General features: G+C 40.9%; 1 protein-coding gene across 1 annotated transcript; it reads right to left on the reverse strand.

The window, feature by feature from the left end:
• Positions 1 to 1,619: 1,619 nt before the first annotated feature.
• mtrr (5-methyltetrahydrofolate-homocysteine methyltransferase reductase) lies at positions 1,620 to 26,822 on the reverse strand. Its single transcript, XM_069705492.1, is given in 15 exon segments — positions 1,620 to 2,651; positions 5,025 to 5,204; positions 8,443 to 8,535; positions 13,526 to 13,644; positions 14,276 to 14,456; positions 17,255 to 17,297; positions 21,735 to 21,915; positions 24,338 to 24,426; positions 24,633 to 24,789; positions 24,883 to 24,996; positions 25,073 to 25,577; positions 25,695 to 25,812; positions 26,353 to 26,506; positions 26,678 to 26,773; positions 26,775 to 26,822. Coding segments are annotated over 15 exon segments (2,223 nt in total). The 3' UTR covers positions 1,620 to 2,506.
• Between the last annotated feature and the right edge of the window lie 497 nt (positions 26,823 to 27,319).

Here is a 27,319-nt window from a genome sequence, read left to right on the forward strand (position 1 = left end):
TTGCTAGAAATCTGTTCAAAATTTCAAAACTGAGCCTAGCAAATTGCATGTTGTAGTGTACCTGAAAGAAATCTTTATCACTAAGTCCCATACCTCATCAGCATGCACACAAACACAGGTACATATCTCTGCCTGCTCCCCCAAATCCCCCAAAGTTTTGTCATAAGGGACAAAACTTGGTTTCCACTAACTGTTTACTCTTCTAACTAGTGCTGTTGTCTAAACTGCACTCACATTATCCACAGACCTGAGTCAAATGATTTGGACATCCTGCCACTTGCCTAATTAAGGCACCATCCTTGTAGAGCTCAAGGAGGGGGAGAGTGGAGGAGGTTCTAGTTACTCTCCTCATCATTGTATTTTCTGCACCGAGGAACCCAATGTTAAGCAGGTCTTTTCAAAAATCTCTTGAGCTCATTGACATAAAGTGCATCTCCCCACTTGGCTCACTCAACACTTCCATAATAACAGTCATTATCTTCAGCACACATCTTTCTGCTTCATTTAAGCCATTCCTAACAAGGGGCATCTATCATGGAGGTGCTACTGTTCTGCGGTCGCACTGACCTCCAGTGCTCTGATTTATTCCTGACCATCTCCTCAGCTCGGTCTTTCACTCTTGCTGCAGGACAAAAAAGAGCCACTGTGAAGCTTTTTAATTATGAAGACATAATTTAAAACTTCATCAGTCCTAGGTGGTCGCTGGACAGGGTGGCATAAGCAGCCGGCGGGCTCTCTGTCTACACTGGGGTCATTTTTTAAGTGGGGACGAGGGCATTTTCATAAGGTAGGTAAATAAGGGCAGTGCAGCTCAAAGTGTACTTTAATGATCAGTCACTTTAATTAAACTTATTACAACATGTTCGCCAGTTTGTGTCTCCAACAACAAATTGGTGTCTTGCATTAAATGAAGGCTATCATGTGTGCTCATGGGAGTGTGGGATGATATTGGTGATGCTGTTGGGCGAACACAGCATCATTATTTTGATTTTGTCCTCTTCTGCTCTTGTGACTTGGCGAAGCAGCAGGACACAGAGACGATGGTGAGGAGGAGCAGCCAAGCTGCGCCTGGACAAACACAAGGACAGCTCTACCTTCAGCAACACTGTATTAAACTAATTATTCACAATGAGGGATTGTTTTTCTGCGACAATGAATGTTCTGTTTACTCGGCTCAAAAAACACAGCGAGTGCGGTGTCACAGACGCCCGGGCGGCAGAGATTGTAAACATGTTTTTCTCTCCCCTCCCTACAAGAGGATAAATAAAAAGACTGCTGTTAGAAGATTTAATTCTGAGAAGCCTCTCTCTGGGGCTCTGGGCTGCACTAAGAGGCCCATTGCGAAAAGCCTTCAATTAGCAGAGTACACCTTCATCTTCTGACCAAAGTCACCTTGAACAATCAAATTATCTTCAAATTTAAATAAAACAATCACCCCCAATCAATCAGAGTCCATTAGTTCTCAAATAATTCCCATTGCCTCTCAAAGATGCAGAGAAAGCTTCCAGTCGTCCCACGCCCACACACTTCAAACGCGTGTGTGTGTGTGTGTGTGTGTGTGTAAGGTCATCCACAAACACACATGTCTGTGCACAAGAAAGGAAAACACAAGACAACAGTTTACTGTGAAATATCTTTTTATTCCTGATCACACATAGCACAGATGTGTTTGTTTTATCCACAGTTTGGGAGATTTTAGTTGGTTTTTCAGGACTTAGAAAAGTTGGAGTTCATTGTCTCTTGCAGTCTCTGACTGGCAGTCTGCTGGGTATGTGGGGGCAGATTGACAAACAAAGTCAGTCAGATAAATTGCTTTGGTCAGGGTTGCACATTATCATTGAAATGCACCTCTCTTCGCTTGATCCTGAGCACACTGTGATGATAAATCATCCCCATGACCTAAATTATGCAACTGGTAACCGTTTTTTAGGATCACATTCTCTGTTATTCTTGAATTTGGACTGATTATGTCTTCAGAGGTAAACTGTGGCACATTCCAAAAACAAATAACTCTTGAAAAAAAAAAATTTCTTCCTTCCCTGAATGACAATAAACAAGTTTTGTGTGTGTTATTTGAGAGCTGGGTATTACTCCAATCTAGATGGAAACGGCATGGAGTTCTTAGTCTCATCTAAATCACTCCATCACAGCCGACGGAAGTAAATGCATTTTCCCCAGGAAGGACGAAGAGGAGGAGGCTCGTCTGCACTAAAAGCCTTTTCAGACTGCAGGACCAATCTCCAGCACCAATGCCCTGACCAAGGTCATTTCTGTTCAGAGAAGAGGAAAAGCCTAAGATGATGTAGTAAACTGATATCCCCAGGTCCGCAAGGTAAATTCCATCTTGGTAGCGTTGTGTGGTGTAAACTTCCTCCGGGCTTCAGCATACACAATTTTATGGTTCTGGCGGTTACAGCTGAGTATGCTGAATATTTTTATTTTTTTATTTGAAGGTGTAAGAAAGCTGAGCGGATACTGCAATATGCCCTTATCTCAACTTCCACTGTCAGCCCCAGATGTCCTGTAAGTAGCGTTTCTCCTCTCTGAGCCCTGCCAGTCTCTTCATGGCCTCCAGTTGGTCCAACTGCAGCTCCGTTTTAATCATCTCCATCAGGGTCTCATTCACGTCTTTAGCCATGTTCTTAGCATCCCTGGAGAAGGAAAGTAACAGGTAGATTAGAAAAAACGAGCCAGGCAATCAATAGATGTTTTTTCCCCTGTGTGTGTGTGTGTGTGTGTGTGTGTGTGTGTGTGTGTGTGTGTGTGTGTGTGTGTGTGTGTGTGTGTGTGTGTGTGTGTGTGTGTGTGTGTGTGTGTGTGTGTGTGTGTGTGTGTGTGTGTGTGTGTGTGTGTGTGTCTTATAACACCAGAATGTGCAGCCAGTCCTGGACAGTATCCTGGAAGAAAATGGCTGAAATCTCTGTCTTGCTGTTGTAGCATACTGGGGGAGATTTATCATCCAACAGGGATATTTTTTTGACGGGGAAGAATTCACACAGCTCTGATGTTTCAAAAGTAATTTACTCCAAGGTAAAGAGAGCAGCCTGGCAGTGAGAAACACAAGAGAAAGGATATGATGTGGAGCTATACAATGCTGACATGATTTGGCATGATATATGTCTATGTGTGTTTTGCTTTTGTCTTTGTACTGCCAGAAACAATGTGTTGTGAAATACAGTAGACGGGTGTGTATACACTATAAATGATATAAATGGAGCACGATGTTGCATCACAGCGAATGCTACAGTAACGAAGGAATCAGAGAAGTGATGTTGTGAGAAGAACGCTTCCTGTGATATTAAAAAAAAATGTGATATCTTGCTTGTAAGCAAAGCTCTTCAGCGCCTATTGTTTAGTGAGTTAAGGGCCAGAAAAAAAACTGAAATCCTTTTTATATCATAGATTCATCTCCTAAATTATTGTACACTCTTGTAGGATACTTTATTTGTTCCATCAGGAAGCCCATTACAACGAGCTCAAGCATACGGACGAAGTCATAGAGAATTATCTTCAGCCACGAGAACAACAGGTCCTACAGCAGATGGTGTGTCCCCCACAGAGCCCTGATCTCAACATCATCAAGTGAGTCTGGTATTACATGGAGAGACAGAAGCAGCTGAGACAGCCTGAATTCACACAAGAACTGTGGCAAGCTCTCTGCCAGGTTTTCAATAACCTACCTGCCAATTACCTTGAAAAACTTACCGAAAGTGTTCACTCTTTGAAAAGGTCGCATCTAACACGAGATTATACTTTTTTTTGTTTTTAAAAAGCGTCATCACATTATGTTCAGTGGGAGATTCATGTGCTTTACCAGCTTTAAAGCCGCTCTTTGTAAACTTTGTAACCACACCAGATCAAACTGGATCATCTGCAGTGATTCAAAAGTCTGTTGCGAACCTGGCAAAAATGATGCAAAGCCTGCAAGCAGGTTCAGACATCGTGACTTGATTCTGCTGTTTCTTGTTCCACATTTCTAAACTGACAGTGACGGTCAGAGCCGGACAACAAACAAAAAGCTGTACTAATTAAAACCCGACTAATACCGGATTTTTGGGCCCAATGCCAGTGTCATTATTAGGAGTTTTAAAAATCAATGAAACGACTGAGTGATTACCACACATTTGTCATATAAATATGTAATAGAGGCAGAATGCTTTACAGTTTAAGGATAAACTTTATTGTCCAAACAATGAACTTTACTGAAATTGTAATAATTATAAACGACTATAAATAAAAAGAACCACACAATTTCTAAATTAGCCCAAACATCTTTTTCTGTATTATGTTCTGTAAAAAAAAGTTTCCATATTGGACAACATATACACTGATAAGGACATCTGTGTTAATATCACCAAGTAAGTTTGGCCAACCAACAAATCGGAGGGTCTCAAGTGCGTATTTAACATTTCAGTAAAAATCAATTCCACATTTTTTTTCTACACACCATCAGATTATATAATAATAATCTAATATGTATATCATAATAATAATTGTAATAATAATCTGATGAACTTCTTTTGGACACACTGCCTTTCCATCAGATTTACACATCCTCCTCCTGTATATATTTAATAGAGAATATAACTGTAAACAGTCAAGCTTTTTTCCTTTTCTTGTTTTACATCCTATGTTAGTAGGCTGTAAGCTGCATGCAAGTCATTTTTTAAGTGATTCTGTGTTTACTTATGTACATAGCCATTTTGTTCTCTCCTGTAAAAGACACTTCCTGGTTCCTGCATGATAAAATAAAGATTGTCTGTCATTTGTGAACAAAGAAAGGGATCTGTATTGATTTAGAAGTCAATTCGAGGCTTTGTAAACACAAGGCGATCTGACCAAAGTGAACCGTGCCAACACAGAGAGCCTGATGGCAAATGATGCTCTGCAGTCCTTTCACACTCACAGCGGACTCTTGACACGCTGGAAAGAGCAGCCAGAACATGTACAGGTATGAAATGTAAAACCGAAAAGAGCAAGTATCACTCAGGATGAATGAAAATTAAAATAAGGGTCAGTCTTACCCGCAGACATAGAGACAGCCGTTCTGTTTGAGCAGGATGTCGGTGACATGTTGGCTGTTGAGCAGCAGATTGTGTTGGACGTATCTCGGCTGCGAGGTGGTGGCCTCCTCATCGTCCCTGGAGAAACAGACCTTGAGGTGGCTCAGGGTACCGCTGGACACAAAGCCCTCCAGTTCCCTTCTGGGATGAGAAAAATGTACGTGGAGGTTAGGAAGGTTATTCTCGAGATCTCGGACAGGTTGTACCAAACTTGCAAACATGGGTCTTTTCGATGCTAGAATCAGGAGGGCGACATTTCAGGTGCTGCTGTAGAGAGAACATTATGTCAAAGTGAATGAGAGACTAACTTTGTGAAACAGTGCCTGTCCGTGGTTTTATGAAAAAAAAAAAAAAAAAAAAAAAAATCAAAATCGTAAGCGAGAAACTAAATGTAGAAAGTGCCAAGGATTCAACACAGTTTACATACCAACTGTTTTCACATCGAACAATCCCTTAGGATATTTAGCAATAGCTTCAACCACCTAAAAAAGACATGCAACCCCCCCCAAATATTTTCTGTGAACAAAAGAACCCTGTCGAGCTTGATAAAACGGAACGCTGATGGGCAAAAGGTCTGAACAAAACTATGCCAGACAACCAATTTATCTTGTTTAACAAAAGAAAAGCAAAAAAAAATATGGATTTCATAAGCAAGGTCGAGTCACCGTTATAAGCATCTTTTTACAATCAATCCTCCCAGCCTTGCAGTTGGGTGTAACCTTGCTCCCTCTCAGTATTTTGCTTGCCAACTGCTCCCTTCTTCTGCCCGAGTGTTTTTACAGAGCCTGGGGTGCTACAGGAATGGAAGGAAAGAGGAAGGTAGTGCGGGAGTAAGGTTTACTCTGGCTCAGAGCATCTTGTTTAAAGTTAAGCAGTCGGAATGAGCAGAAACATACACAAACACAACTCCACACACACACACGCTCATAACAAGCAGTGGCTCTGAGATCATGGGTGAAGGTCTTCGCCTCAGGGGTCTGTGTTTCGCAGTAACCCCTAGACTAAAATAAGGCTTTTTTTTTTTGATAACACAGATGCTGCAACAGGAATACAAAGGAGAGAGATGGGCATTCTTGTCTTTGTTCTATCTGAAAAGTCCAGAATTGTTGCGAATTGTTCAGCCTCTGAATCCTGCGATGTTTACGATCTAACCTTTGATCGGAGGCGGTCATTAAGAGAAATCTCATTCTTTTCATCAATATGTTTGATCTTGAATGCAAGACCAACAACGTGAAGAACAAGGAGAAGGATCGCCGAGTCTTGTTTGTTTGACATCTGAATATTAAATCAGCGCAGAGTGATAACCGTGTGAGCAGAAACTGGCAGATGACAAAAGGCAGCCGACGTCTTTGAAAAACACAAGACAGACGGGGTGGGAGTTTGGGGGGGGTTATGAGAGCCATAACCTGCCAGACTCCTTGGTGTGTTTATACACATAACAGCCTCTGGCAATATCCCGGACCCTGACGTGATCCCAGCAGGCCTTCCAGTCATGTTTCTCCTGCAGCGTGAAATCACATGCCATGAAGAGGCTGAGAAATCAGAGGGAGGTGGGGAAAGGATAAGTGCAGCAGAGGGGAGAGAGGGAGGACAAGTTGGATGTGACGAGCGGGCAACCTGGCATCAATCTCACATAGAGATGTTAAGTGCTGCGGCTGATTGAGGCGCATCGCAAGCCTTTTCGCAATCCAAACACGAACTGAGACTTCGTCACATTCTTTCTTGACATTTTGTAATATTAATAAGAATAAAAAGCAGTTTATGTTTTATTTATGCAAGTTCAAATTTCAACCCCTACTTACAACTCCAGCTAAGCTTTTATTTAAAAATCTGGGGCATTGAAAAATACCACAAACTTTACTAAGCAGGTTTCTGCATTCCAAGGCAATGCCAGACTTCAAATTGCACTTACTTTAAGGGAAATCCAACTGAGATGAATGCAGGCAGCCAGTTCAACTGCGGCCATGTTGTTCTCATTCTGCAAACCTATTTAAATTGAGTACAACTCTTCATGGGAGGCTCATAAAACACAGACTAATCATTTTGGTCAACACTGTGGGGGTATTCATCAGAGAAGCCCACACTGAGAACAAACACTGCCTACTACCTGGCTGTGAGGTAGTATTTAACTAAAGGATAGAGGAAACAAAGGGGAACAAACAGCATCCTCTGTGATCTATTCTTGTGTGATTAAGGAAGCTAATCCATTCACACGGTTTAATCCTGGAAAGGAACTCGATCAGTGCACCGACGTTGAGCACACGCTCGCTGCTGATACAAGGAAGAGCTGATCAATTAGCATGTAGTCAGGAGAGAGTAAAGCCAAAGCAAACTAATCAGAGCGGGGGATCTCCTGACAGGCGGATGTCAGTTTACTGTGCTTTAACCATCCAAGAGAGTTGGTATGATATTCACTACTATTGAGCTGGAACAAACTTGTTTGGTTTTTTTTTACAATGAAAAAAATAGACCCCTGAAACTTTGCGCAGGTAAGAAGATTATTATTTACAAAATCTATGTCACTGGCCAATATTAACTTTCATGTACACTTTTCCTGGATATACTGTATACTCACAACACAACACTGCCACCTTCAGATCTACAATACAGCCTTGTGTCGGTGTTGAGAACCAAACCATAAACTTTTGTGTTAATAAACAGCATGCTTGTAATTCAGTAGAACTTTGTTGAATGTGAATCCATTAGCAAACCTTAAATCTATTTAGGATTGGCTTTTAACATAGTAGCAATGCCAGGGGTAACCAATGTTGAAATTTCCAGTTGTATTATAGAACAGTTGTTTTGTTACACATCTAGCAGATGTGAAACAACATTCAAAATATTACTCTTTTTGAGTCAAAAAAGAGTTGATGAAATATTTGTCAGCTTGTTAACTCTAGATGTTTAAGCAACTAGGAAAAATACTGACAAGAGAAATGGCGAAAATAAACCAAGCCTAAAATATAAAGTCACAGAAACTCAATGCCCCACCTTGAGTCAGAATTACATGCCAACCTTGCAAGATGCTGTTATTGTTGTCCGGTGTTACTCAGGGAAAAAAAACATGAGACCTTGGCTAAAACAGCTTGACATGTCCACTTTCTTCCCATACATCTTACAATATATCCTTGAGCCAAGTGCTTTATATACAGTACAATGCCCACAATGCTCAATGGAATTGAAGGGAGAACACCCACCTCTTGCATACGATTGCAATGTTCATTATGCAGGGCACTGATTTCAATAAATGGAAAGTGCGGTGGCAAGGTAAAGGATGTGGTTGTTGAGAGCGGTATATCTGACTCACAAAAGGTTGAGCAGAGACTGTATATACTGGAATGAATGTATGGAGTCTGAATAACCACTGAACTGAACAGACCTGAACAGGTAGTCTCCGTCTCTGTGGCGGCAACCGAAGAACAGCCAGGTCTCGCCAAAAACAACCTCCGGGTTCTTCTGCCTGTCCTCCTCTCTGAAAGTCAAACAACAGATGTTAGCGGTCAATCAATACAAACAGACACGCAGGCCAGATGGAGGAGAGGGAGTCCTTCCTCGCAGCAGAGGTTAAATGAGAGGAGTGACATTATTAAGCACTGTCTGCAGTGAAAGTACACTGAGTGACACAATTGCCAATTGTATGAAAACGACCGTGCGTGGAGAAGCAAGGGCATTATATGTATTATTAAATTTCACCCAAACAGAAGGACAGATCTCATCATTATAAACAGTTACTGGAAATTATAACAGGGCTGAAAGTGTGCGTGTGTGTGTGTGAATGTGTTACTCATACACTTATGTGTGTCCAACTGTTACCCCGTGCACAAAAACTGCTCTTGAAAAAAAGTGATTCCTCTTGTGGCTTCGGAGTTTGGCAAATCTCCCGGAATCCTTTGCAGGCAACTGCAACGCAGCAGCACAAAGCGGCTCTCAGGACGCCGTTATCTGAGTCACACACCTGCTGCAAAGGTGACAGCTCTCTCCCAGATAACAACAGTTGACCCCCAACCTTTCACGATGCCATCAGTCAGTTGACTGTCCAAAGAGCCCGGCATTATCCGTTACCCCTGTTGTTTGTGTGTGTGTGTGTGTGTGTGTGTGTGTGTGTGTGTGTGTGTGTGTGTGTGTGTGTGTGTGTGTGTGTGTGTGTGTGTGTGTGTGTGTGTGTGTGTGTGTGTGTGTGTGTGTGTGTGTGTGTGTGTGTGTGTGTGTGTGAAAAGGAGGGGTGGTTCAAGTGACCAACCACAACGATGGGCCTAAAGAACACCAGAGAGGCACTGAGACTGGGCCCTTTGTGCTGCGCCGCTGCACTCGGAGGATAAGGTGCCGCTTTCCCTAAACCGCATCCTCTGCCGTACACAAACAGGCTGAATCCAACAAGACAGATTCCACGAACAAGTTGAATATGTAAATGTGATTTATTTTATTAAAACTGCTGGACACGAGATGGCTCCTACTTCAACAAAAAGGTCTGTTGTCAGTGTCCGTGCACTGGAAGCTATAAGTTCGGCTTCGAATCCTCTCATGTCCACGTCTGAAACTTCATTTTGAGGTGTGCACAGAGACACTTTACTCCTTCAGGAGATGAATGTGAAAACTGTCTTCTGGTGTCAAACTCTGGACATACATCATTCTGCACAGCGAGGCTCAGACATCTCATAAGAACAACACATTTTTGAACGGTCGGGGTTTTCCAAATTTGGGCCCCCTCAAGGGGCACAAGCAGTCCAGCGTAGACCAAAAGAAAAGTGGAGTGATATTAAGCTAAATGGATGTGTTTCAGATTTTTTTCATACAAGTACGGCTATTAAGATTGAAGAAAGCACGACTTCGCTCAGGCGGTACAATGAAATGCACATGGGCAAGATAGAAACATCTTTGACAAGAAAAAAAGGGAAAACAGATGACATCCATCAAACAAAGGCAACCTTAATCAGTCAGGATTAAAGCAAATGAAGCAGCAGAACTATTCGTCTTACTTTGATCATTAAAATGTTGCTCATTTTGTTGCTAATTTCTCCGATATTGCTACAAGTTGATACAACTTTAAATAGGTTTACAGGGGAATTGGGGACAGGATAGTTTTTTTTTCCCTGCTTTCAAAGTGAGTTGAGGTGGAAAAAGTTTGCAAACCACTGGTTTGAGTAACTTGTCAAGCAAATATTTCAAATAACTGCTGGTTTCAGTTTCTCAAAGATAAGCATTTGTTGTTGTTTTCCGTTTCATGTCGTAAAATCAAATATCTACAGGTTATGGATTGTTGGTTGGACAAAACAAGTAATGCAATCGGTTCACCTTGGGCTGTGGACATTTTTTTTTTCCTGTTTTCTGACATTTTATAGACTAAAGGATTAGCAGATTTATTGCACTTTTTAAAATAATGAACAGATTAATCAATTGTTAGTGGCACCTCTACAAAAATTAGCTTCAGGGAAAAAACAAATCAATGTGATTGCGAATGCTAAAAGAAAGCTGTGCTCTCGTTAATTAATTGCAAAGTTGAGCGGTTAATAAAAATGCTTTAGAGAAGAAGTTTGTTTGAACTTTCTGTCTGTGAATGAGACCCGATAACAGAGCTGTCTGGCTGACTTCATCCGAGCGCTCAGATCCCATCCATTAGCATCCTGGACGAGATTCTTCTGATCTGCAAACAGCCTCAAGTAAACTCATTTTAGTGTGCTCGTCTCTCTCCTCTCGCCGCCTGCCCTAAAGGGATCAATACCAATATGAAAAAGCTGGATTCCATTCTGAGTAGACCACACCGGCGCCTTTCCCTGAATACAAATCACATCACATCCCATCCCCACGCTATAACAGCCTGCAATACAATCCCAGGGGGAAGGCAGCATCCACAGAGCACTCCATTTGGGGTCGAAATCAGAAGCGGTTGCCTTTCAGTGCCATTCAGATGATCAGCAGGAAGGGAAAACTGCAAGGGAAGCTGAGGTTAAGACTTGGTAAACATCACAAATATCCCTTATCTTTCATTTTCATCTTTGCAGTTCAGTGCGAGTAGCGCTGAGCGGCTTTCTGCATTTCAAAATACAACGAGAGCAAATAAAAGCTTGAAAACAACAACAGCTCAGGGCTTAATCACTGAAATTACATTGCAGAATTACACCCATATACATTCAACGTTCTGAATTCAAAATGTTTTCATAAGCAAGATGCTGTAGCCTAACTGTAGTCAGCTGTCTGGTTAGACTGATAAATAGAAACTAAATATTTGTTCACACAAACTTTAATACAAATTGTCATATTGAAGTGCCAAGTATGCCTTCTGGCATAACTAAATATTAAACTGAGCAAACTGATTTTTTTTTTCCAAAAGGAAAGCTTGTTAGAGCTGCTAAGAAGATTAAGGCAAACCACTCAGTTAACGTACAATATTTGTCTAACTGTCACTGCTCCCAGCTAAACAAAGACACTGAAAAGCAGCTTCATCTCCATAAAATCCCTCTACGCAAAACCACAGCAATCAATAACAGACTACTGGAGGGCCTTATTCAAATCTCCTGGTACCACCAAGTGAGCCTCTGACCTTTTAAAGACTCTTCTTCCACTTGTTACCAGCACTACAAACTTGACAAAGTACTTTTGAAAACAGCCATCGATTAACAGTAGGTGTGAAAGAGGGGGAGAGGTTGGAGGATCGAAGTGTCCCCATGTTGTTTTGTTGCTAACAGGACTTTCTCGGGCTTTGGAGCAAGATACAGCGTCCCGTTGACAAACTAGTGATTGTTATCTCCTATCAGAGTACATCGTCAGCCACCGAGGCTTTGTTTGGAATCTCAAGTTAAGATTCTGCACAATGCAGCGTGCCATGACAGGTTCTTACAATCCTCCGGCACAATACAGAGCTGGCGGGGGAGGTGATGAGAAACACAGAGAGGGAGAGGGGACTGCGGAGACGGTTGAGCTGATGAATCGTTTATATTGTAACACTTAAAAGCTTCTTAAAATGAAAAGAAAATAATTCAATAAGAGAAATGAAAAAAACGAAAAATCAAATACTGAACTTCCAAGGATGCATTTCATGAGGGGCGGTGGGTGTTTTATCATGAAAGAAAGTCTTGCATAATCAATCAAGGTCTAGGTGTTCTGCTTTAATAAAGCACCTGAATTGTTGTATTTGTCTTAGAATTTAGAGAGCAATATTTGAGCTCTGCTGTGAGGACCGACATGTTGCATATCACTGCGTTACAACAGAGCACTGTCCCTCTGGCTGAACCTTGATCATTAAGACGAGGAGTCTTCAAGTAGTGTGACCAGTTCAGTCCAAAAACATGTGCTATCGTCAGTGCTCCTCTGTCCCGAAGGCGTACACAAAACCTCCCCTCAGATGACCACCTGTCCTTCCAACAAATCTGCCTCAGACAATCCAGCGCTGCCATCACTTCAGCCGCTCCTGTGTCACCTCTCAGAGCAATCACCCGCGGAGGCCGCCCGCCACAACAGAGCAGACATCCAGGGGGATTTAGAGACAATTGGAGTTGACTGGGGCACAACCTCATTTATACAAAGCCACCCAAGAGTTAGACATGTCAGTCTGACTAAAAAGGCTTACTCGGCTTTCTGACAAGTCATGGTGGCTGCGGGCCTGCTTCAACACACGGGCATGAGCCTGGATAGAGAAGCTCCAGTCACATTAAATCCTTCTGACAGGTCATCTCCTTGCAATCTTGATTTAGCCAGCAATTCAGGACCTGCGAAAATTAAACAAAATGTTTAATTTTCTTCTGAATGAATGGAGCTCTTCAAGCAAAGACATAAAGTCATGGTTTAACTAGCAGGAGAGAACTTGAACCTACTTAGCGAAGAGTCAATATCCTCACGCCAACGCATCGGCAATTACAAGCAATGATTTACGCCAACAAAATGGCCACCCCCTACTGGACTTTTTACTTTCAAATCCATAACACCCCGTGTGCCGCTTTGACTCATGGCTTTTTATTACAGAAGTCATAAGTGTGCTCATTGGAGAAGCTCTAATTTATTCCTGTCGAAATGGGGGAAGAGTCTGAAATAATCCCTTTCGTGATCGCAGCCCTCACCCCTAGATTTATTATGCTTTACGTGACGTGGAGTTTTATCGGCTTTGAGCGGGGTCTCATTTAATTGTCTCTGCAGATTACTCGAAAATAGGCATAGATGATGTGCACTTAACATCACTCCAGCATTGTGAATATTCATTAAAGGGAGCGCAATTTTTGCTGGAATAATCTGTGTTGCACTTCGCATCAGTGAGCACATAACTTGACACTTGACGTGAACGTTTCACCGACCTACTTCAGCTGCAAATCTTGGAACACGTAACATTGGCATAGGATCAAGAGCATTATTACAGGCACTTGATTCCTTTTGACAGGTACATTTGCAAAGTGAGGGGTCTCAGCATATACCATGTGTCTCCTACTTGATAAAAACGTCACTTATGTTGGAAGACAATATCAAAATGAGCAAACCTTTGCTGGAGAAAGCCGATGAATGGGGCGACTCCAGTGCCTGGGCCGACCATGATGAAGGGCACCGACGGGTCCGAGGGAGGCCGAAAGGAGAAGTTGGATCTCACACTCACATGGATCTGGGGTCAGAGACCATTAGTGAGCATTCAAAATAATGAGAGTAATTACAACGATGCTGAGAAGCATTGGGCCTGCCAATCTATAAATTGATCTACTTAATATGCTAAGACGTACTAATGAGAAAACCCGTGAGCTTCAGCTGGAATCCACAGAGTTGGCGAAAGGATTTGCTTGCTGTGACCTAAATTAATTTTTTAATTAACCACACACAACAGGCCCAAAGCTTGTTCTTTTTTTTCTGCCACACTAAAGCTGAGTTTTCAGAGGAGCATAAACATGAAGTAGAAACACTTTGACTCCCTAACACCAGACACAATGTTATGACACTGTGCTCCATATTTGCCTCCTGTTTTCCTTGGGAACCTCTTGAACTGTGATATCTGAAGGAGGATGGGCCCTCGACGTCTCGTGTCATTTCATTGTAAAAATCAAAACAAAGACAGAGTAAGGAAGGCACAGACAAGTGTGGCACAGTTTTATATTTTCCCTCCCTGTGAGTGTTGGGTTACAACTACTCTGGCGAACGGAACACTTCAACTCTCAAATATTAGCACTTAGAAATGTATCAGCCAGGACCAAAAATGTGCACAGTCTACTTAAAGTTTCGTTTTTGTCCTGTCTTTTCATTACCTTTGGCGGAGCCGGGCTGCCGTAGGATTCATCCTTCCCCGGGAAAACAGGGCCAGGATTGATGAGGTCAACCAGCCAACCGGTACACAAGCCTCGCCTCCCAGCAGGCCGCCGAGAGCACGCTGGGAACTCGACCACATTGAAGACAAAATGCAGCTTTCCTGGGTGCCTCAGACGGGAGCTACAGAGATGGGACCACAGAGAGTGGGAGATGGAAAAGGCCAAAGGAGGAAACATCAGAGTGGGAGAGAGAGAGTGTGTGTGTGTGTGTGTGTGTGTGTGTGTGTGTGTGTGTGTGTGTGTGTGTGTGTGTGTGTGTGTGTGTGTGTGTGTGTGTGTGTGTGTGTGTGTGTGTGTGTGTGTGTGTGTGTGTGTGTGTGCGTGCAAGGCATACAGACAGACAGTGACAACCAGGGAAATGCACAGAGATGAAGTGGAAAATGGAGCGAAGCACAGAGAGGCAGAGGCAGAGCAGAAAGGTACACAAAGATCAATCCTGAAGAACAGGCAACAATGCTGCTTCAAAAATTCCCACAACATCATAAGAAAATTCTCGTTGAACAACAGCAACATCAGAGAAACAAGGGCACATCTGATGCAGTGCCAAATACAAACTTGGACACGGCGCTGAAGTGTCCCAAATTATGATTTATCCCTGTTACAAGAGCTTAAGTACCTCTTCATCAACGCCACCTGTTGTCTTTTAAAAAGGTGCTTTTGAATAGATTTTAAACAGGATGTTATTCAGCATTATTCATTACTGTTTCTCAATACATATTAAGCTTGCTTCCACTTGTAGTGGCAGAAACAGGACATATTAACCATTTCAATTAGCTTGTAACTTTTATAGTTTGAATTATTAAATAATTTTAGCTACTTATCTATTTCAACTGTTTGCCCATTACTTTTAGCTAACTATTTAAAAAAATCAAACAACTTTTATCACTATTTATTTATGAGAATAAGCTAATAATTTCAACCATTTAGTCAATACTTTTCAACAATTGTTTATCTAACTATTTCAACTTTATAGTCCATCATTTTAAAGTAATGAGTTCAACCATTTCTTCATTACTTAGTTCGCCATTTCAGCTGTTTATCCATTTGTTTAAGATAAGTATTTCAACAGTTTTGTCATACTTTTAGCAAACTGTGTTAGCCATTCTTTAGCTAACTATTTTAGCTGTTTATTCATAATTTTAAACTAAATAATTTCAACCATTTACTCATTATTTTAAGCGAACTATTTTAACTGTTTCATGGACTCTCAATACCAATAAGTGCCAAAGTGCTAAGTGGCAACAGGTTGGTGGGAGTACTGTTAAATCTTCAGCTATTTAAGATGGTTATATAACCCATAGTGAGGATAAACATCATACCAATTTGCCATCCTCCATGTGTGTTTATTTTCCACCTTAACACAAATACGTGGATATATATATTTTGGGGAATTAGTTGAACTACTCCACAATCTTTCCACGTAACACCGGGCAAACCACAAAAGTAACCCCAAAGGATGAAAGTTTCTGTCTGTCGTGCTTTAATAAAACTGCCCCCCCCCCATCCCTCTGTTCCAGTCTTCAGTGTCGGCTGAAGCACTCTCATGCTCTCTCTCATCCTTCACTCTCCAGTTCCTGCGGGCCACTGGAGACCTCTATTGACCACGGCATCAATAATGCAGGTCTCTAATGTCTCTGCACCATCTGATAAACTACAGCCGTGCGCTCTCTTGTCCGTTCCCCATCTCTTAGCCCAAACACACACACACACACACACACACACACACACACACACACACACACACACACACACACACACACACACACACACACACACACACACACACACACCACACACACACCACACCACACCACAACACAAGCAGCTAAGTGAGGGACTAATGAGAGGAGTGGAGAAGTTTTGACATTGTATTAGATGTTGCTGTTCCACATGAGCTTTAAAGCAAACCTAATGGGCACAAGCTTAAAAGGAAGAGCAAATCAATGACAAGCTAAGTGAGAAGAAAGAGGAACACTTGGCCTATATAAACTAATAACAACTAACTAAAGGCTATACAATATTTAGTCCTTTCATTTGTGCAGTTTCCTCCTGTCACTGAGCTTAATAGGAAATTGCATCTACAAACACACAACAGTACAATATACCGGATCTGACAAGGGTAATAACAAACTTATGGTAGACACACACATACGGAACAATCACTTCCGTACAAGTTTGTATATGTTTTATTTAATTTTTCAAGTTGTTTCTAAAAACCTCAGACTTTATTAACTTAACAGCACTTTTCCCTGATGTTCTTTAGTCTCTTTAATTCTCTTAAATGTCAGATCATTTGGAAGCTCAATCTGCCCCTGTGGAGGTGTTGGCAAAATAGCAGCTCTCCAGTGAACGGCAGTGCACCGCATGTCTGCCAAGAGAGCAAGATCAATATATATTTTATCATGCAAACTCCTACTCTCTTGTCTAGTAGTGCCTAATAAACAAACTCGAGGAAGTGATGCATCATGATTCATGCACGAGAACAAAACATCAACACATTCCCAAAACGATGTTAGAAGGTTATGAGGCCAAAAAACACTAGAGATCATATTTCCAGTCGTGTGAATCATACCATGATTTAAATACATGTTTTAGAAATCAATGGAGAGAAAGACTATTTCCATTTCCCAACACTGATTAAAATCATGGATTCTTTAAATCCAAAATAAGGAAACATATCCAAGAATTGAATTCTTCTCCATGAGTTATTACCGTTTTAAACCATCTCTTAATTTTCTCATATTCTGCAGCTAAAATAAACCAGTAGGAATTAAGAAGATGTAAGCCTCCATGCTCATTTAGAATAAAACAGACACACATACTTGTTATTCCAGACAAATTATACTGTCAGAGCACAACTGTGCACAGTTTTATCCAGAACAAAATGTAAGCTTCATTCTTATTTTTCTGACACCTTACCTGGCTGCTGAATAAGGCCTCGGCTGCAGTTTCGGCAAATGCTCTGAAAGGCAAGCACAACTGTCAATCACTTTGCTGTCTTGCTGAGATTTGGTTACGCAGACACTCATGACAGCGAGGAGACAAAATATGTGAAAGTCATCTTGGCCCACTGAGACGTCCTACCTTCCAATCTATCCTCTATAACCCCCACCCAGGTTACAGTCTTGTTTCTAGGACACACTTCTATATTTATGAAATTACAAACTCAGGGTTATGGAATCCCAAGTGTCCAGATGTGGAGCCAGTAGGAAACAGATTGCTTATGCAGACCTTATTTCAATGCCAGCCATGAAGGTGCCCTCTTTTGGGAAATATGTCGTGCACGTTGTATGCGTGAGGAGGTGTCAGTGAAATCAGGAAGGCTTATAAGAGTTAGAGATAACATGTCCCCATGCAGTAGCAACAGGACTATCTATGCAGTACCCAGCAGCAGTTATTGAACGTGGGCAAAGAGAGTGATGGAGAGTGGTGCGACGTGCTTGCTGTGTACTCCCTTACGTTTTATTTGGATTTCGGTGATAGATGAAGCTGGAAAGCCAAAGCTGCGCCATATGTACCAGCTGAGGCCTCACAATAACACATTTTTCTGCTAAATTGCTCAGAAAGACAAACAGCTGGACTAAATCTGCTCTCTCCTCTCTGTCTGGATTTCTCTGACATCTAAACAGCTCAGGGTGTTAGAGAGGCAGCTCCACACTTGGACGTTTTTCTTTTTTTTCCACAAAAAAATGGTGATGTAGGAAGCACTTAAAAGTATGTTTGAAAGATTTTTAAGCAAAAACAGAGGCCTTGCTGAAACAGCAGTCTTCTGCTAAAAACGAATCCCTGTTCCCTCAGATACTAAACAATAAAAAATTTTTTTTAAAAAGAACAAAACAAACAAAAAACAACAGGGACGAGGGCTGACACATCAACTTTAGAGAGTTTAAAGAACAGTGGGCTGATAACATAAGGACTAAACAAAAACAAGGTCCAATGGAATGATAAGATATTAAAGAATTTGATTACTCAATGCTAAAGCTGGAGAATGTGTCAGTATGGAAGAAGAAAAAGTAGGTTTTTCAACATGCGATCGCAGTGATATAGAAAAGGAATTTCATTCATTCACCCTTTATCGGGGTATTTCCATCTTCTCTTGGACGTATAACTTAACTCAAGTGAAGTTTTGTACATAAACAATATTTGAAAGACTATACTGTATAAATATATTCAATAGGATGCCTTATTATATTTCAGAGGTTTCATAAACAACGGTGTCTTTTGATCCCTCTTCAGAAAAAACACATGAATTATCCATGTGCAAAAACACATGTAATCCCAAGTGACCACCGACACATATGCGCCTGAAATATGTATTTTGCCCATTGGAAACGTGTTTTTGGAACACTTTCGTGGTGTAATGTGTGAAGCTCATGTTGATTCCCATGTGAAAAATGTTCCACATATTTTCCCCACATTATCATATGTTGCAACATGTGGTAAACATTTGTTATACGTGTGTTCACAAGTGTCCCGTGAAAACATGGGAAATATGAGCCAAATATTCAGCATGACATGGAAATGAATAGTGAACTTTAGTGAAGGGGGCTTTTATCTTGAAAAAGAAGTCCAACTGTTTAGACTCGGAGGCTCAAAATGTATTAACGACTTACAAGGTGAGGCAAGATTACAGGCTGGCCTTGCTTTGTTATAATCAATATGCTTGTACTGAAGATGTGACTCAGTGAATCATTAGTAAATAAATCTTCAGTGATAATCAGGGCCAAGCTGCAACAGGAAGGATAAAAAAAAACAAAAAAAACATCCTTTATGTTTTAAAACAAGAGCAGATTATGCGCATTTGGCAGTCACTCACTCACGCAAAATCTTCTTATACATACAAAATACAGTACAGTATCTGGTGATACTTTCCATCAGTGAAAGCACACACGTCTCCATCAGAACGTGTATCATGTAAGTAAACACAATCCACTGCAGCTACACGGCGCTCGAGTTGCTACCTTTCTCTCAGAGTGGCAACACATGTCTGAAGCAGACAACAATCAATCCATCATCTCACATCACTGCACCATGATGATACTGCTGGTAGATACAAAGGATATATCACTTTTAAAACCTTTTGAGTGCAAAGCTTTTTTTTTATTTTTTTTATTTATTTTTTTTTCCAGTGAGTGGCTTTAGGATACATTTTTAAAATATGTATTTCAGAAAAAGATGTCTGTTCCAAAAAAATGCAGTCCAGGATTCCCGCTACGTTTTTAGAAATGATCATTTTCGAGGGTATCATCGATCATACTGCACAACAATATAATCTATTCCATCTCAAAAGTCTCTCTGTGCTGCAATTTATATGCAGAGGTACCATTTTAGAGGTAGAAAAAATGAGATAGCAATGTGGTTGGACATAAAAGTATATACTTCGCAAGATTTATGGATAGTTTCTTTGGCTGCACACAAAATTGTGGAGGTTTTTAGCATTAAAGCATTATGAAGAATACTCCTTGGTAGGGTTTTTACACTTTTTAATAGCCCTCAAATGCTAATTTCAAGCTACTTCTGAGAAAAGGACCTGCTAGCCCATGGTTTTCCAAAACCATTTAAACACTTTCCATGGCATTTTATTAGAGCTTAAATTAATAGTGGGAATATGTGTGATATGCAGTGCGTTCTCTGTGACCAGGAAAAATTCATTTCAGATTTCATGCTTTTCCTTCAGACAGGAGGAGTTCTGCTGAACTCTGTACTTTACTTTGATTTACTTTGCTCCACATGTCACAATCAAGCTAAAAAAAGAATAAAACTGCACCCTGGTACAATTTCATTTGAGCCATGCGGTAAAGTAAATTGAAAAAGATGCTCATGGACAGCATCCAGTTCCCTGGGGCTATGACCCCAAAGTTTTTATCCGACACTCTATATGAAACAATGGACCATATAACAAGAGACCCGACTCCGAGGAGCAGGTATCTTTCTCAATTCATACCAAGCGTTTACTTTTATATACAGCCTGAACTTGGCCAAAGGCATGCGGGTCAAGACACATTTCTCCTCATTATTTACAGTTACTGTAAAACAGCCTAAACTCTCATCACCAAACACCTTCCCCTTAGCTGGGGTAATGAACCAAGAACAGTGCAAAAATGCAGCTGTGTACTTTAACAGTGACACACTGAGTCAGAGCTGACCATTAACCGACGATCCAAACTGACCCCGGCACATTCATGTCCTTGCAAAGCTCAGTGGCTCAACAGTAAACCGAAGAACAGCTGTTGCCCTTAAGGGCCTCCAACACCACATTTTTCACAATCGTCCCAAATGCCAATTTCTGCATTGGTTCACCACTGGAAAAGGTGCTGCGGTTGGCAAAGTTGGCCTAAAATAGCTGACACGGGGGTAGGCAAAGAGCTGTGACACAGCTGTTTTAGAGGACAACTCCGCTTGTATGTAAAGCTGTAGCCAACTAATTTCACTGTCTGGTAAGTTTCAGTCAAAGCTTATTAGATCTGAATGACTGAATGACCAGCCAGCTATCTTAATGAGTGGAGAGAAAATGTTAGTTCTCTACCAACAGTTGGTGCCAGGGGGTCAAAGGAGGGAGGATGGGGACAGCAAACAGCCCCAAAAAAGTATCAAATATTATTAGCAAGGTGGGAGATAATGAATAAACGTTGAAAATATATCTTGGAGCTACAGTAGTGCCATTCTATTTCCAGAAACTGGGACACAAAAACCATGCTGGGGCTGCGTGGACTCAAAAATGAGATGAGGAAATGAGTGTTGACCCTTCAGATACACACTGTCTGACCATTCTGTATAATTAAACGCTCTGACAAAAATCAACGATGTGACTACCTACAGCTCGCTTTACTGAGGGTACAGTGACCCCTACTGGTTGAAAGTCATCCAGGCAGACAAATCACCTGAATTACAAAGCACAAGACAGACTTAATATAACCTGAAGTCTTTTAGAAAAGAAAAATAAACACTTCTAAAGTAAATTATTCTGTTGATATTTTGAGCAGGTGCATTCAAAATCCCACTCTCACATCAATAACTATAATTCCAATTTGCTTCCCACGTGAAAACCTGTTTTTAATTAAACAGGCATCTGTTATTGCTACACATTTAAAAACAAAACAAAATGAAAACCATCTTTAAAATATGCCAGAATATTCGTTTTCCTTTTTCTTCTGTGCTGTGGATCAATGTTAAGCTTAAAATGCAGCCATTTGCTACGTGACATGAAGATTAAATCAAACAAAAATTATGCATATAAATGTGATTTTGATCAGATTTTGCCCATCAGGGTGGTTTTCACGTAGCCTGTTGCATAACACATCTGGCAAGGATCGTTTTCACCCTTGACTATTAAACACTCCCGAGAAATTAGAAACCTTAAAAGTGACTGAGTGAGTGAGCTAACAGCAGGGAGTCTGACCTATGAGGAGGCTGAGAGGAGGTGAGCAGGAAGGGAAGGCTGTGAGAAGCTCCAAAACGCTGAGGCTCGGGTCTCTCACAAACAGGTTGTAGTCTGCGGCACCTTGTTTGCTGCAGAGCTCCTGCAGTCTCCTCCTCTGCACATCGTCCCCGGTATGCTCCACCAGCGCTCGCAGAAACGCCTGACAGGGACACAGTAATCAGATGTACTGTCACTTGAAGCCGCTCTGCTCCTCCATCAGCAACAGCGGTGATGGCTTTTGCAGTATTTCATACTCGCTCTCTATTTTATTCACAACTATAAAAAGAAGAGCCAGCTACACTTCCTGACTCCGCAGTGGGGCAAACTTCAATGCCACATAGTACACAGGTCAAAAAATGTAAGTCTTTGTGCGTTTTCTCTGGAAATTAAAACTGTAGCGGGAGACCTTGACACCAGCCCAGTTATGTAATACAGCTATTTTAATATGCACATTAACAATGCACTTTCTGCCACAGTAAGAGAAGTCACTTAGTTTTTAAATGCCTAAAGGCTCCTCTGAAATTAGCGAAGCCAAAGAGGCAACCTTTTGATTATCAAACATTCATCAAGATCTATTTATGCCACAAATTAATGTTACATTTTCAGAGGACATGCTGCGGTTTAACTGGCATTTCATTAATAATTGCTTGTTATTTTTTTTGCAGGCAGAGATTTAAATGAGGAGATTAAAAGGGATCATGAAGAAATATTAAAATGCCTAACTCTAAGAATGATTTGACTTTACTCTGCAACCATGAGTCATTCTCTAAACCTCTAAATATTTGTCATGCCTAAGTGTTCTGTGTAATCACAGCAGTTCATAACAGTTTTTGCGTGTGTATGCAGAGATTAGTGGCGTGGGGGATAAAATATTATTTGTACAGCATAGTATCGTGGTATTTTGTGTGCCAATATTGTATCGATATGCAGACCAAGTATCAATATTTTACACATTAAAGTTTTGTTATAGGCCTTTTGGTGATTCCCATCCCTTCCCGTCTATCTTCTATAGCCAGCTCTTTTTAAATATTGTGAAAACAAACAGTGCCGCTGTCTGTGACAGTCTCTGGATTGAGTAATATATTAAAACCATTGCGTCTCAGTAGAAAAAGATGTACATGTTTGTCAACCTGCATTTGATGCTGTTAAACATCCTGCTGGGAATAGTACTTGTTAAGAGATAGAAGTCTTTATGTTTCCCTGTCTTAAAAACCGTGGGGCTTAGAAATTATAGCCATTATAATCGCTTTAGTAAAACAGTTTTTAACCGCTTGGATTACACGGAAAGGTGTTATAAAATAAAACTTTTATCGCCCTGCGAGTCTGCAGACAAGTTTGGCCTGAAACAATCCATTTCTGTGCAGAAATTTAAAAGAGAGATTTGTGCACAACTCATTTATACAGACTTTTCAGGGTGCTGAACTGACGGTAGCTGTTAAAATTTAAATGTTCTGACACATTATCAATTTTATCTGGCAGTTGAGAAGCTTTACTAATAAAATCATGGCAGCTTTCAGGAATAATGATTCCCTAATGTCTATTAATTCATCATACTGGCTAAGCAGTATCTTAATTATTTACTTTTAGACATGTTTGTTTTAAAACTAAAATGTAACGTGTTTAAAAATTGTAGCATGCAGAGTGGCATTATCGTGAAACAGAAATCGTGTTGGAATTGTGTAATTTGGGATTTTAATGCCGAACAATTCTTAAAATGACATTTTTATTAGAGCTGTTGGATTGCTGCCATATTGTCTTCCTTTTTGTCATTCAGTGTGCAGTGTACAATTAACAGTAAACTACTGATGCAGCTCATGCCAGATGGGAATTAATGGTTTTCAACTTTGTTAGAACATAATGTTTTTTTTTTAATTAAATAATAAATTAAACTTTCGTTGTAAAAAGCGGGATGCTGTGAAAAAAAATTAATTGATGGGAATTGTGAACAGGACAAGGAGTACAGGAAGGTGCTCAGTGATTCACAATATAACCACTGTTTGGGAACAGTATTAGTATTTTAAAGTCCGTGTAAAGTAGTAACAAATAATATTTTCACATTACAGAGAAATGTTATTTACCACCTAATTAAATTAGGTTTCACAACTGTGAACAAATAATGTTGCAAAATTTAGAGGATCGAGAGACACTTGTGCAGGCAAAGCTGAAGACTGCAGCGATTTGACATTTTCATGCACCAAATGTGACTTTAATTCTCCACTGCCACAGAGGACAAGGCAATTTTACTGATTATTTCAGCCTTGGACCCACACTCTGTGAATCAAGTCTTACCTCGGCTTATTAAACCAAACCATGAACCTCTGCAAATCTCCTGGATCCAGGGTCAGTACAGAAATAAATGCATTGTGAAATAGACCAAATATAATTGCCCCTCTACATGAAAAACAATACCCTTTTCTCTGAACTTTGACAAAACAAATAAAAGTTATGTGCTCTAGCAGGAAGGGGGGAAATGACACATCCCTCTCATTATGCTGATGGACTTAAACAACCAGCAGGATGTAGCATTAAAAAAGTGGCTTGTAAATTAATTGGTGGCAGAGCAATGTTTGGACATACAGTACCTTCTTAGGAACACTTCGGATCTCTAGACACCATGTGAACACAAACAACAGAGGGAAGTTCGGGGGGATGTAGGACGGCACCCGAGCACCTTTAACAGGGGAAGAAAGAACATTACAGGATGAGCGTAACAGGGCAGATATGAAGTTCACAAATACAAAGAATGTAGTCAGCCATTATCCTGTAGATATTATGTTGTCAGTGTTTTTTTGCCAATCCAACACTGCAGTATGTCACGATGTTTTCTTTTGAGTACAGAAACAACAAGTTCAAATTATTTGACAGCAGCAGAATTGCCTTTTTTCTTGGTGTCCTTTCTTAGAGAAACATTGACATGATGGTTTCTTTGGTTCTGAAGACCCAATCTGAGGAGCATGTTGTCCACCTCTGCGGCCCTGTTTGGACAAAACACGTCAAAAGAATCCCCCGGCTGATAGGCCATAGTCGGGTAAGCCTGAGGATGAAAAAGAAAAGTATACAGTTTACATTGCAACATGACTCTGTGCTGGAGATTTCTTTTAGATAAACATAATTATATCATGCTTACAGAAATGTCCAGTTCTAGGAGAAGGGCCGTCTTCACTGAATCTCCGCTAGTCAGCTGAACTGCCCTGGATATGGGCACCTGATGGAGAGTCTCTTTGTTCACTGGTCCAACAATCTGAAAGCAAACATTCATGACATGAAGGGTAAAGTACGGCACAATTACTGGTTTTATCAGCAGCAACATTCATCACCTGTTCCGTAGTGTCCACCTCCTGGAGAGAAACATCCAAATAAGATGGAGGCAGAGCAGGAACATTAAGCGAGGACTCAGACAGCGGCGGCGGGGAACGTGTCAGAGAGACTGCCAGTGCAACATGGGGAACTCCAGCGTCCCCCGTGTGTGTTTTTGGTGCTGATGTAGAAACACTGGCAGTAACACCAGGCAGGGATGCCAACCCAGTGCTCCCTGCAGGAGAAGCTGGCCTGAGATCAGAAGTGGCAGAAGCTGAAGATGAAGCAACAGATGCAAATTTGGAGTCCGTGTCTACAGATGCTCTGACTGAATCACAGTTCTGGTGGTCAGTGATGCTTAAGAGGTTTAGCTGGACATCTGGAATGGATGAATCAGGAGCTTCTTTGGCTGAATCCTCCGCATTCCCTTTCAAGGGACCAGTCCCATCAGAAGCCATTTTTGATAAGGCTCCTTTGATGGCTTTCCACAGTCCTTCAATCCAGGAGTCCACAACCACCTCCAGCCTGTACAGAACAAAGTCCACAAGATGATAAAATTACAGCTTTGTAAACAAGAGAAAGAGGGTAAATGCCAAATGCTGCATGCAGGATGTGTATACTTTCTTACTCTGCAGAACTTACCCTACACCATCATCTGCATATCCCGTTGCATAGAATTGTTTGGCTCCAAGTTCCTGTAGACGACGCTCAATTGTCTTCCCACAGTTGCAGAAATTTGCATAATTTGTGTCTCCTAAAGCTGGAGCAGACAGAAGAAAACAGATAAAGACTCTCCAGCAACTGTTCAGAAAGTAAACAATGTGCAGTGCTCTGCATTTTAATGATTTACAGAAATAATGTTTTGCAAATGAAGTCCCCATATTGACAGATGACCAAAAAAACAGCTAATGTACCCTTTTCTGTTGCAAAAATTACTCAAAGAGGCTTGGTTCAAAATCAAACATATCGGACATTTATTCTTACAAGAAGGAGCAACTACATGTGCACTCAAAGAGAGGTGTCCGGCGCTGCTCCCAGATCTCCTCTGTAGGGCAGCTTTTATACAGTGTGACAGTCGACAGTCACCCCCATTCCCTTTGTATCTGCTTTCGTATGGGAATACTGAGTTGGTTAAGATAAGGGCACAGGGGAGTCATCAATTAGATGCGGAAAGTAAAACAAAACAAAAAAGGAATCACTTGCAAATAAGAGAGAAAAACAAGAGACTTTCCGGAGCCACAATGCAAACAAGAGGAAGAGACAAATCTTTTTTTCCTATCACCTTCCTAAAAGAATTTACCTAAAAGTGCAAAGCAAAGATGTTTATAGTGGTCAGTGGAAAGGGTCTTCTTCTTGATGCGCCTTACAAATTGTAGAGCATTGTCTGGCGGTTCCCCATCTCCAGTAGTAGACACGATAAACACCACGGGGGCATTCTCCTTCTCCAAATTGTACTGGAATCAGTTATATGATTAATAGTGTTTCGGTGCATTAATATCCACAAAATCATCAGGCAATGTAATGTTTACTAAAATTATTAATGGGTCATTGTGTGTAAAAAGCCATTCAGTGGAATATGGGGCTCCAAGGACAGCTCTGTTCCGAGTAAAATATTTGTCATGTACCTTCTCATTCTGACTCAAGCAGCTGAGATCAGCAACAAGTCCGTGCCCCTCGGCCTCCTCAGCAATCCCTTCTGCTATGGACTGGGCTTGGCCCTTTCTGCGACCCGTACAGGACCACAAACCGCGGCTTGACTTCACAGGGCATGCTAAAAAAAATAGTTTGTAGATTAATATGTTCCTCAGTAACATTTCTTATCAGACCTTTTTTCACAAAAGACTTTAGGACTTTTCAAAATAGGGGAAAGCAGAAGTGTTACTTATAGCATTAACATTGTCGACATGGTTGGACTTATATTAAGTTGGGGAAATGTAGTCGTGACAGCAGCATAGAAACACAAAAAAGGTGCACACAATATAAAAAAAATTACAAATACGTATACATAAAATAAGATAGATATATATTATAGAATATTTGTATTAAAAAAAATATTCAAGTCCCCCAGTAAAGCATGTGTGCACACAACTATACTCGTTATAAGCATATCATTACTCATATCCTTCTCAAGAAACATTGCCTGGCCACGTTACCACAGTTATATTTAAGACATTGAGGTAGTATTTGCTGTCCCCTTTCAACTGTATAGCCAACTTATTAATTTGGTTTTATCACACAAATTTCCACACGTATTAGTCCCCAGAAAA

This window comes from Brachyistius frenatus, unplaced genomic scaffold (assembly GCF_029030835.1).
Source record: "Brachyistius frenatus isolate BFR_SWC_R1_liver_20210118 unplaced genomic scaffold, ASM2903083v1 Contig_57, whole genome shotgun sequence".
In the NCBI taxonomy this organism is placed as follows: domain Eukaryota; kingdom Metazoa; phylum Chordata; class Actinopteri; family Embiotocidae; genus Brachyistius; species Brachyistius frenatus.